General features: G+C 33.2%; 1 protein-coding gene and 1 long non-coding RNA gene across 2 annotated transcripts; one reads left to right on the top strand and one right to left on the bottom strand.

Moving 5' to 3' along the window:
- Positions 1–223: 223 nt before the first annotated feature.
- Positions 224–7,617, top strand: LOC106077513 (phosphotriesterase-related protein-like). Its single transcript, XM_013238248.2, has 8 exons — positions 224–581; positions 1,606–1,768; positions 2,112–2,184; positions 2,413–2,524; positions 3,183–3,332; positions 3,433–3,597; positions 4,078–4,295; positions 4,800–7,617. Exons 1-8 carry the CDS (start codon positions 551–553, stop codon positions 4,935–4,937), a joined length of 1,050 nt encoding a protein of 349 aa, XP_013093702.2. The 5' UTR covers positions 224–550; the 3' UTR covers positions 4,938–7,617.
- Positions 7,618–8,745: 1,128 nt separating this feature from the next.
- On the bottom strand, positions 8,746–12,442 carry LOC129926524 (uncharacterized). Its single transcript, XR_008778227.1, has 3 exons — positions 12,389–12,442; positions 10,631–10,787; positions 8,746–9,828 (listed from the first exon to the last, which is right to left on the bottom strand). It is a non-coding gene; the product is annotated as an uncharacterized LOC129926524 (long non-coding RNA).
- Positions 12,443–13,046: the final 604 nt, after the last annotated feature.

A 13,046-nucleotide genomic window follows, 5' to 3' on the forward strand; every position in this document is an offset into this window, starting at 1 on the left:
ATAAAATAATAAAATATTTACTCTACATTGTTCAAGGTAGTTCGTAAATTTTACTTAGATGTAGCACTTTATCAAGATAGATCAATATCTTATTAATTATTTCTTTGCGAAAAGGGTCCAGCATTTTAAATGCGAAATAATCTACTACTTGTATTTAATATTTTTACGTTTCCCATCCCCGTATATTTATAAATCTAGATCAAGATATTCCAGATATTCTAGACGCAAGATCTAGGTCTAGATTTAGTACATTAAATTAGATCTAGAATGAAAATCTAGATCTATATTTGGAAGTCTGAATAAAATAAAAGGATAGATAGATCTATATAGGCTAGTCTAATTCTAAATTAGGTCTAAAAGTTCAAAGTTCAAGAACGCAAAGGGCAAAGGCTACACTAAAGCAATAATAATAACAATCTAATTCTAAGCCTGTTACTGAATTGCTCTAGCAGTCTTGGGTATACCCAGTCTTGTGCATCTTTATCTAGAGTCAAAATTTTTGATCCATTTACCATTTCTAGGTTCTTCAAGCTGAACTTTCAATCACAATATGACATCAACAATGGGAAAAGTTATAACAGGTGCTAGATGAGTAGATCTATTCTTTTTTTAAATTTTAAACATATTTCAAAATAGCCTAGATGTAGTATAATTATTATTATTATAATATTTATTTAAAATTATTATTATAGGCTATGCAATGACTGCAGTCATAGCCTAGGCTATTTTGAAATAGTTTTAGACTTACAAGTTCAATACACGTTTAAGTTACAGTGTAACAACTTACAGTATATTTAAATTTTAAATAAATAAAATATTAAATGCGGCTTTGTGGTCGCATATTTTAATAATAATAAACTTTCTCTTGAAACATGTTTTTGTTAAATAGGCCTAAATACTATGTAGAGTGGGAAGCGTGGTCGAGAGGCTAAGTGCGCTTGAATTTATCTTGGCTGGGTACTTATGAAGGGGTTCGACACCGGGCAGAGTTGTGTTTGCTGAGCGCCTTCAGCATGGAAAAACCTTCTCCTAGATACCCGCTCCCTCCCACTGGTCAACTGAGATTGCTATAAGCATGAAAGTAGCACTATATAAAATCCATAATTTTATGAGAAATGGGATGCATATATAATTAAATGTATCCGACATATTCTCATATCTCATCACATATCGTGTCCATTGTTAGCTATGTTAGGACAAGCACACATTAAAAATTTACATTCTTTCAACCTTAAGTCCTACATATATAATTTATATAAATCTATTTCAAATTTCAAATCTACAATGCACACCACTACACTATTTTTTTGAAAACAATTGTAATATCTCTACTAGAGATTATAATATCAGGGTATAAAGTGAAAGGGCTTAAATAAGGGTCTTGTAACTCAGTAAACATTGCAGATATACACATTCACGAGAATTTGGCTCAGCATGGCATATAATTCAAATAGTCTGGTAAAAAATGTATTTAGACTAACTAAATTTAGCTAATTCTTATCCATATATATTTGTACATAACTTCTTGATACATTTTCTAAATTACAAAAAAAAATATTTTTTTTGTTGCTGAACTACATGATTGTTTTCTATTATGGTTTTCAGTCTTGGGTGTAAAAAAGCCAGAGGATTTAGGAGTTGTGCTACCCCATGAACATCTCAATATACAAATACCATCGTTTTATACACCACCTAGAGGACAGTTGTCAGAGCAAATGCAGAATGCTCCATTTGAAATGCAGAACTTGGGATGGATAAGACAAAATCCGTAATTAAGAAATTTATTATGCATACTTTGATCTTTGAACTTTAAATTGATTAATATTCAAAAAACTTTTTTACTTTTACTATTTTCACACTTGAAAGAAGTGTTGAGAATAAAGTGAACAAAATAAAATATTAGGTTTAATATACTTATTATTATATAATCTTATCTTATAAAACTTACTGGTAAGGGTTAGAACTGCTGTATCAAAGATAAGGTTCTATTAGTCTTTTTATTTTTTGTAAATGAGTTATTCCACACACAAAACAATTAAATGATGAATATAAAATTATAAGTATAAGTACATTTAAGTTTAATGTTGTGTCAATTTTCTTTTTCCCTTTAGCTACACTCACAAACCTAATTTAACTATGGAAGGAGAGTTTGATGCTATTAAAAATGAGCTTTTATTTTTTAAAGTAAGTTGCTTTTGTTGTTAAGATCATTGGTACCATTTTTTTAACTGAGCAGTTTTATATATAGTGAAAATCTTTTATTACAAAACTTTTAGAATGTCTTTTTATTTATTATATTTGTGGGGAAAAAATTCACTTGGTTAATTAGAAATAAAATGCACCATTAAAGAATTCTACAACATAAATATTAATAATGACCTCTTTAAAATCTATTTCTTCTCTCTAAATTAGGAAAATGGAGGTCAAACTGTTGTGGATAACACTGTCTGTGGATTATCTCCAGATTATGGTTATCTAAAACGCCTCTCTGAAAGTACAGGTGTAAACATAATCTGTGGAACAGGCGAGTGTTACATAAATATTTAGTAAATGCTTCATTGTGTAATAGGAAACTATGTTGGCAAAACAGATGTCTAAAAAAATGGCTGTAATAATTGAAAAGAATGACTCAAATTTTTGTGTAGAATCTAGATGTAGATCTCCCATAAACTCTATCTATAAGTAATAGTAATGCTTATTAAATTAGTTACTAGTGGTTTAGAATTTAAGAAAAATATTTTAATCTCTTAATACCCTTTTCATAACTTGCGATATGAAAGGGCAGATGATGTAAAACCCATCTGTTTTTATCACACTGGCCATAGAAACAGATGGGCTTTAACTTCCCCAAAGTATGTCAAGACTCCAATAGATTTGGGTTGACTCACAGGCATCTTAAAAATTCTTAAGTTAAAAATCCCAGACTTTTATTGAGATTTTAACTCGAGGCCCCTTGGTTTGGAAGCCAAGCGCCTTACCATTTACTCACCACTCCCCAAGCAAAATATAAAATAAAATTATAACTTATTAATTAAAATGTTTTTTGTTAAATATTAACTCAAAATTAAAATAATTGAGCTAGTATGTTATAAATATTTGGATTTTAATAGATGAAATATATGAAGTTCTTTCACTACTCAATTACTTTGTGCAAAATAATAACCATGCAAAAAATCTTTCAGGTTTCTACATCCACGCAGCCCAAACTGAAAGTGTACTTAACTATTCTGAAGAGAAAATGGCTGATATTATGAGATCAGATATTTTAGAAGGTCAGGATGGAATCAGAAGAGGAATAATTGGAGAAATAGGGACATCATGGCCTGTGACAGGTGATCATAAAATGAATGATAATTTATTTTAATTTTATTGTATAGTTTTAAATATATGCCAATTTTCGCTGATCAAATATATTTTAAAATTATTTTTCAGATTTTGAGAAAAGATCTCTTCGGAGTGGTGCCCTTGTTCAGGAGGAATTAGGTTGCCCAGTAATAATACATCCAGGTCGCAATGCTAAAGCACCTAGTGAAATCACAAGAATTTTGCTTGAAGCAGGCGGTATAAAAGATCATATTGTGATGTCACATCTAGACAGTGAGATTTCAAATTATTTTCAGCTAACAAATTATTGTTATTACATTTTTATTTTTGAGTAATCTGATTATAATCTTATTATTATCTTGTATTTTTTTCTGGTTGTTATTAAAAAATCAGTTTCATACATTGGTCTTATAAACATATCCCAATGTACAATTTATTAGGGAGGAATATTATTATGGGAAATAAATTCCCATCTTTAATGTATTATTTGAAAACAACATATTCCACCCACCCTCTTACCTCATTATTGAATACAAATGTTTTGTTCCAACCTCTCTTATGGTGAGAGTTACTTTTCTGCAAGATTTCCCCCGCCATATTCCCTGAACTATGAGGTAACATGTTGTAGACTGTCCAGACTTTAAGACAACCACTGATTTAAGTAGCGATGATCGTTTAAATAGGTAAATTAAATGTGTGCAATTTTTTAAAAATTAAGTTGGACTTTACTTTTAGTAATTTGTTTCTCCTCAGGGACCTTCAGTGATTTAAACATGCTCTTGGATTTTGCTGAGCTTGGGACCTATTTGGAGTATGATCTGTTTGGTATCGAGGTCTCCCATTACCAGCTTACTGAATCCTTTGACATGCCAAGTGATGCCCAGAGAATACAGTTCATTAAATCACTCTTGCAGGAAGGCTATGAAGACAAAGTATTAATTAGTCATGATATTCATACTAAACATCGACTGGTAAGTGAAACTTGTTTTGTAGGTAAAGTAATTGCTAAATTAAACAAGCTTAAATGCAAATCACCTATATATTTTAGCAATTTTCTATTCTAGAAATTTAGAAATAACTTATGGTAACTGCAATACATCCAATGTTAAGGGATAGTTTTTAAAACAAAGAAAAATTAGAAATTCACAAGTTGCGTTATAAATTTAGCTTTATTATAAATGTAAATTGTGTTTAATATTAGATATAAATTTGTATAATCATAGATGTTGATTGAGTGTAATTATATTTTTGTTGCTGTATAGATGCCTTTGATATCAATCATCTAACCATATTTTTATATATATGTATATATGTTTACTTTAAAAAAGAAAGATATGATTTGAAATGGTTTATAGGCTCTTTTCTTATGAAGTACTTTTCTTTATTTTGTAAAAAAAATTTTATGAAATTAATTGAAATATTTAAAAATCTGCCTTTATGTCCCCCCCAAAATAACATCTTTTTGTCTTTGCCAGATGAAATATGGAGGTCATGGATTCTCTCATACACTTATTAACATTGTACCAAAGATGTTGTCAAGAGACATCTCTCACCAGCAGGTGGATAAAATCATCAAGTGCAATCCCCAGAGGTGGCTTACTTTCTTTAAGTAGACCAGCACCATTATAAACTTCATGTTATTACAATAGTTCTGTTGGTTGTTATACGATGTTATCAAATCATCCTCATGGTGATGATATTATTACCATTTTCATTATAAATATTTTTTTTATGCAGTAGTAATGCGGTGGTGCATACTTACAATTTTGTTGCACCAATTCTTTTTGCATGCTAAATCTTAGAATACACCTTCATGGCTATTGCATTTTGTTTAGAAGCCTCTTTCTCACTATGACTGATGTGTTGTTTTATTTGCTTTCTTGTGGTACTGTTAGTTCACCACTGTTTAGGGTGAGTACGTTAACCGTTACTACAATCTCACAGTTGTTTTCTTACCATAGTTTTCGTAAAGTGGTGTTGCAAGGAGTTTGTCTTTGGACTCATTGTTTTATCTAGCGACGGGAATGTGAGCCTGTATTGTATGTAGTAGCCTGTGAAAGATGTTGTGAAAAGTCTGCTCAGTGTTTTCTATGTAATGATTTGTCCGTTATTCATTATTAGCCATGAATGTGTATACAGAACGTCAGAGGAATGTGCAAACAAGCCAAGGCTTAAAAGACAACCCTGACATCAACTTTACATAATTAATATAGGGCTATGTAATCACCAATGTTGATGTTATTTTATGTGTGTGACAGATCAGTAATAGTATGTTATCATTTCTTGAAGTCTGTTTATAATAGTTTAATGTGACATTATCTTTTCTTTTCTTAATCTTATCTTATCTTATACAGACGTTAATTCAAAAAAGAAATGGTTACGTCATATGCGTCATGCATCTAGTTATGCATGTTAACCAATGACTTAAATTCAGCCAAGTCATTGGTTTTCCTGGCTGCCTCGGGCAATCCCTTCCATGTCCTAATAGCGCTAGGAAAGAAGAAGCATTTGTACAAATTTGTTCTAGCATATGGAGCGAGGAATGTGTCTTCATCTTGTCTTTCTGAGTATTTTATTAGATTTTGTTTTGTGTTTGAAGATTATATATGGTTCAGTGTTTTATTTATAATTGCTACTTTACTTTAAGCATATGGATTTGCAACTAAAAGTGAAGCAACATTTGAATTGTCAATTTTTCTTCATTAATTAATAGTCTTTAATCTATTTAACTTCATATAAAATCTACTTTTGGAATAACTGATTGAAATTTTTTTTTTTAAAGTTTAATGTCCACATTTTTTGTTTATTGTAAGGATCACAAATAAATTAAATGTGAAACACTTTCCTAAAGATTGAATTTTATGATAATTCATTTTTTCTTTCCTATTACCTGCTTTTATATATATATTTATATATTTCTTTTACAATTTGATAATTCTTTTCTACTGTGGCTGTTGGTTTTGTATTTTATAAACTAAAAAAGCTCTTTTTATTTAAATTAATGTTTCTAATTAATATCTGTACAAAAAAAAAACAACAACAAGCTTTAAGAAGTTTAGACTGAACACTATGACAGCATGTTATTCTTTCAATTTTTACTTTGTAGAAACCAGGGGAGAGAACTGGTTGTATGTGAGATGTTTGGTGGAGCTAATGTCCATAAATTCTTTTTTAGCTGCCCTGAAGGGGAAAAGATGCTATTACTTTTGTGTGGAATGCAAGCAGTTTTTTTCACCACTCTTACAACTATTCACTATTAATAGTAACAAACACAGGAGGCTCTTTAGTAGGGGGGATAACTATTCACCATATTTTTAACACATTTATGCAAATGGTTTTAGATTTTTTGTCAAGAATTTTTTTTTTTTTACATTTGTATTGACAAGTTTGCTTATTTTTTAAAGAGAAAAAATCTATTTAGTATGCATATAAGTTGGACATAATTTAAAACAATTAATAAGTAGTTTTTCACATTATAGCGTGAATTACCCAAATTCTTTTTCTTGAGGAATAAAAGATTGACCCTTTACAAAACAATTTGATCAATCAGCTATCCATTATAAGACATTAGTTAGGACAGGTTCACATCTAACTTCACATTCACTTTCACCTATCCTTTAGTCTGCCGGACCGCTTGGGCACCACACAAGATCTGTCAACCTTCTTTCTCCATTCTTCTCTGTCATTTGTCTTTGATAGAATTTCATTCTGATGTTCTTTCTGAAAATATTAAGAACCTGCCTTTATACCTGCCTGGTTTCCACACAAACTGTCTTTGTAACCTTGTTGATTTAGATTTCTTTTCATGCCAGAATGCATATATACACCAATTCATTGTTAATATTCTAGAAATCAATAAGAGAAGACACAAAATAAAGGTTGTGATTACTTTATTAATACATTCAGTCAGACTGATTGTATACTTTGTCATCCTGCAATTTTTTTTACTTTGTTCTTTGATATAGTCAGGTCATTGTAAGCATTTTTATATATGTCACTTGTTTTTTTTTTTTTTTTTGCAAATTGTTATTATACCAAATCTATATGTGAATTGTGTTGTTTTTAGAATCATAGAACTGAATACCACAAGTTTTAAGTTTTGTTTAGAAGGAAGAAAAAGTTCAGAGAATCCTTTACTGCCATAGTGTCTTTCAACAGAGACAGCTTATTAAAATAAGTGAATTCCTTTTTTTTTTTTTGGGGGGGGGCCAGTCTGTACATTTCTATGTCTGTAATATTGTTGATATCCAGAAATGCATTGTAGTGGTTAATAAAAACAATATTATCCAACAACCTTTTTTATAATTTTTTGTATAGTGTGTTCTTTTTTTGTATATATATATATACTTATAGAAACATTAGTAGCCAATTGTTTTTAGAGTTTCAGACATTGCATCACCAAGGAAGTCAAAGGTTAAACCTCCTGCAAGTTCCAAGATGGCATGGGATGGAAGCAGGCAGTGTTCGAACTTAACTTGGGACCATTATTATGATAGTTCAAAGCAGCCACCATATTGTAACAAGTACCAAATTGCATTAGTTCAGGAACATAAGTCAGATAATTTGCGTCTGACACTTATTAATTTTTACGTTCAGCAGTATCGCTTATTGGCGGTAAATTATTAAAATGAAGTCGTTATGAAAATTGAGGAGTTGTGGTTTTTTCAATATTCTGTGGTAGTGTTTATAAAAACAGCACAGAAGCGCATTACAGGGGTATATGCGAATCCATTATTTCAGGTCCTCAGGGCTTGCAAAGACCTTCCATCTTCTTCTTGAAACTGTCAGGTAGTGTTGAGCCTTCGGCTCTTGGAACTCCAGGCCAGCAAAAAAGTGAACAAGAGCTCCCTCTCACCGGCCTGTATGAGAACAGTGTACACTGTTCTGTCTGACGGGTGGGTCAGACTCGCGGCAAGAGACCGCGTACACTAAGACCCCCGCCATTTTCCTTTTCTATACCAGGCTAACCGTGCGGGACACGCCATTTATGTAACGGCCCCTTGAGGAACAGCGCCTAGTTTGTGACAAGGTTGTGGGAACTTTTTTACAACTCCGCACAGTGCAATGAGGATGCTCTCGCACCCCCACGGGAGTCTTGTTTTGCTACCCTTTAGCCTAATCGTTTCCTCTTACGATCGTTTCCTCGCGGGCGCCACTATGAGGCAGGGTAGCATGCCCGGGAAGACCTTCCTTCAGGGTACAGTACCAGGAAGAAGAGGCAGACAGAGAAAGAGATAAGACAACATAAAAGAATGGACGGGCCTGCCATTGAGAACGACGGTCGAGAAATCGTGTGTGGTGCCCCAACATCCAAGAAACCAAGGGATAGGTGAAGATGAAGGTACTTAACTATAATACTGTAATGAAACAACAAATACTAGTATACCAATAACATGTCTTTATTCGACAAAATTAGACTACAGTAAACAGAGAATGAAACCAGCAAATCTCGCATAACACTGATGAAGTACTATCAACACACACACTGGACATCACACACACACTGGACATGACCTTCTGACACGCTGGACGCACGCAGAAAATAAACAACAATACACTACAAATACTAAAAATATTTCCATGCTAATGCTGGTATTTCAATGTTTTTATATAAAAACCGGACGTGTCAAATATTCTTTTATTCCCAAGAATCCCCATGTGTGGTTGCGCTATACTCAAGCATTGTAACTCGAGTGGGCGCAGAAGATACGATTTATGTAACATTTTATTTAAACTATTTCCAGTGTCAGCTTTAGAATTTAGGTGTTGACGTTATTTGGAAGGTTTTTCTATCAAAGTTATTTTTAGTAACGTGCATTTAATTTATGTATTTTCTAACACATTCTTTATTATTGTACTTTCTACAGTATCCTTTTTCATTAAAATAGCTTAGCCGTTCTGATTTGGCTGTAGCCATAAATGTGGAGTTATTTTCTTTATTTCATTTTGTATAATGTTTTTTATTTCCTAACTTCCCATTACGGGATCACGAAACAATTTAAAAAAAAACAAAAAACGAATAGTTAATCAATTAGTGATAGTTTATTAATTTTGTTTCATATAGAAAAGGGGAGCTTAACCATCAGTATTGAGATATATGGCAGTGATGTATTGGTTCTTCCCATTAGATAAGCTTTTTTTTTTTTTAATCTTTAGGTGTTTTTTTTTTTCTTCTTTTTTCTTCTATTTTGCAAATGGAACTGTTCGATAGTTGAAGATCAGAGAGTTGGTGAGATAGTGAGAGAGAAAGCTAGAAAGTTGAAGAGAATTCGTCAAAGTCAGTCAGTTGCGGACAGTCAGTTGAATTAAGTCAAGTTGAAGTGATTGGAACATAAACGAAAATATTTCATAAGATAACATAAAATGAGTCGATAAAAGGCACGCTAAAAAGTTTGTCACATTTTAAGCCAACAAATGAAGCTGTCACAACGTAGGCTATATTTTCTGTTGGGTGATATTGAGCTCAAGTTTATTAGCTCCGCCACCACGCGTCATGCTACAGATCTGCAACATACAAATAATTCTTAAAACGTATTTAAAATGTAAATCGACTCAAAACTAGAGAAAATAAAACAAGAGTTGACACACAAGTTTATTAATACTCATAGCTCTTTGACTGCGGTGTATATTTAAAAAAAAAAAAAACACCAAAAAACTACTTTTTAGAAAAAAGAAGTTCCAAACATGGCTAAAACAAAAATTTATTATTTAAGTAACAATAATTCTACTTTAAATGTTTGGTATCAGATTAAAGGTGAATAAATGGAAAATGTGGAAATGTAAACATCGTTATATTCTAAGATAAATGTAAAATTCTTTAGTTTATTACTGAGACCATTCGCCAAGGTCATATTTTTTAAATCAAAATCTTTTTTAAAAAAGTAAACGTTTCGATAACATTTTGGTTCCCCCCCCCCCCCCCCCAAAAAAAAAATTTGGCCTCCTTCGTGCAATGCACACATCGCACAATAGGTAACAGCGACCCTGTATTCGCACCTTTATGCCATGACCAATGAAACAGGCGCTTATGATTTCTCTCTCCTACACAGCACGTCCCAGTACCATTAAGGGAGCCTACTCAGGTATTACTCATGCCCTCTTTAAAATATATATATTTCTACCTTCCCGGAAGGGTTGAGACTCTCTGGTCAAGTAATGATTGAGCTATTTAAAACGTCACGACATCACCTGTGCCTGTGATCAATCTCACCGGTAAAGCCATGTGCTTTTCTACGTCTGAACGGAATGAGTACTTTTCCGGTTACCCGGAGGCATTTGAACACGCATGCAATTTAGATGTGCTTACCTAGGGGTTGGACTGCTACCATCCTCATCTAAAAAAAAAAACCAACAGAACACACCCATCCTGCTCTCACAGTATGCTCAATGCGAATGGTCAATTTTTACAAATTTGTATTTACGAGTAAAAAAAGTGTGAAAAAGAGATTTCCATTCCGAAGGTTCTGTGATAGAATTTGGAAGAAATAACAAGTTAACATGGAATTAATTAAAGTACTGTTATAACTACATAATGTTTGTAAATTTGACATGTCAATTGAGACAAAGTCTATGTGTTATAGAAAGTCTACAAACTTCTAGAATACAGTAGGAGCTTAACTGCTAGTTTAATTAAATATTACAAATAAATTACCTACCAAATCAACTTAACTACTTCAAATTATCTACTATTTCAATGTAGCTTTTTTTTTTCTTTTTTAAACTTAAAAAAATGTAGCTACTGTTTTAATTTAGCCGCTAATCCTGCTCAAGGGTGGACTTCAAATTCTCCTGCAGTAATATCACGTGTCTACAACCGATATTCCCGCTGAGTCTTTGTGTAGCAGATGTGTGAGTATAACTGACCCCCATGGGCAATCTGCGAGTTTGAATAACATAAACTCCATTTTATCTTTCTGTTTGTAATAAAACTAAACACAACGATCGCTTTACTTTCCCCCAACTCTTTTTGTCAGGTACCCATTAGAACTGGGTGGACTTATATGTGCCCTAAAGATCCCGAAATTAAAATTTCCAGCCTTGACCAGGATTCGAACCTGGGAAGCCAAATGCTTCACCACTCAGCCACCGCGACCTCCAAGTCTTTTAAGCGACGAAACAAATTTCGCTTTTTCATTGCTGATAAAAATTAATTATTTGAAAGGGGGGAATGGGGGTTAAACGATGCCGCCACTGCTTCGATCCAAACCTTGAAATTAAGCTATGTTCTAAAGTCGATGCTACATCAATGGGTAAGCGACCACTGCAAGTTACCTACGATGTCTTCCTAACTACAACTGATCTGACAATATTTTGTCTACCACCATTCAGCGCCTTTTGTTATGGGCTTAATACTTGCTTACGTTTATTCTACAAGCCTACGGTTAAACGAGGCCAAAATTCATAATGATTGATGAGCGGTCACCAAACATAGCTTGGGGAGGAAAACAGTCTCCTAACTTTATCCGCACAGTGAAATTTGTCAAAGGTGCATAATTGTGACTGGTTGTGGGTTATGCTCTTGGAGACGATAAAAAATGTTTTTTGTTCAGAGCTGTGACGTGGCAATGAGCTATTGGTATAAACTGACCACAGGTTGTGACGTTGCTGGCTAGTGTTCAGGCCTTCTATAACAAATGGCCTCGACTACAGGCGGATAATTGTTATGTGTCGAATAAATAGGTCGCAGCTGGGGCTGCATAGCCGCATGAGATACTGCAATCCTCATTAATCTTCGGACTCGAAGACAACCTTTATTATATAGAGAATAGTCAGAATAGTAGTAGTATAGTCCACACAGCTCTAATGGGTACCTAACATTAGTTGGGGAAAAGTAAAGACGGTTGGTCGTTGTGCTGGCCACATGACACCCTCGTTAACCGTAGGCCACAGAAACAGATGACCTTTATATCATCTTCCCTATAGATCGCAAGGAACGTTATTTCACTTTTAATAGTAATTATAACAATACATGTTGTTACCACAATTCGAAATACACGCAGATACTGTATTAATTGATCGCGAACAGAATGTTTAGTATTTCCTGTTGATATAAAATACCACTCACCACTTCCATATAAACTTAAAGTAGCGCTCAGTCTGACATACAGCATCAAGTGATATGATAGCTGGTGCTCTGGAAGTAGCTGCGTAATGACAAATACCTTTTTAACGTTTGCCGTTTAGTAGAAAGTGTCGCAATTAAACAAACAACACTCGTTCTCTGTTAATAAAAAATATGTTCTTTATATGGTTCAAAATAGACACATATGTATTTGCAAAGAGAAGATTTTCTTTTCTTTAACAAAATATATATTTTACAAAACTTATATCAGTTCACTCTGTCTGGTAAAAAGTTTGAACACGTTATTCCCCCCCCCCCCACACACACACACTCATTCTCCGATCAAGTTGAAACTTTGCTAAATTATTCATTAGCGTAGACAATACATGAATTAATATAAAAAAGATCCAATTAGTAAATTAAATATTGGTTTTTGGGAAGACATAGCCCTAGACCGCACTAGATGGAGAGAGTCAGTGAACAAGAAAGCTATGGACAGTGAAAAAACATGGGCCTCAGCTCTGGAAGAAAAGCGTACCAAGCAAAAAAATTTCCAAAGCGAAAGCCACCTTAATCTGCGTTATTTGTGGAGGGAATGTCTCTACAAAATAGCGCTCCACAGCCACATGAAAAAGTGTTTGAGATGAACCATAGTCACTCT

This window comes from Biomphalaria glabrata, chromosome 5, assembly GCF_947242115.1.
Source record: "Biomphalaria glabrata chromosome 5, xgBioGlab47.1, whole genome shotgun sequence".
In the NCBI taxonomy this organism is placed as follows: Eukaryota; Metazoa; Mollusca; class Gastropoda; family Planorbidae; genus Biomphalaria; species Biomphalaria glabrata.

What these genes read in the sequence shown, in the direction of transcription:
- LOC106077513 (XM_013238248.2), top strand. Translation starts at nt 551, where the DNA reads ATGACATCAACAATGGGAAAAGTTATAACAG. An exon ending in ATGAGCTTTTATTTTTTAAA is followed by an intron (nt 2,185 to 2,412) that starts GTAAGTTGCTTT and finishes TCTCTAAATTAG; the next exon opens with GAAAATGGAGGTCAAACTGT. An exon ending in TTCATACTAAACATCGACTG is followed by an intron (nt 4,296 to 4,799) that starts GTAAGTGAAACT and finishes TGTCTTTGCCAG; the next exon opens with ATGAAATATGGAGGTCATGG.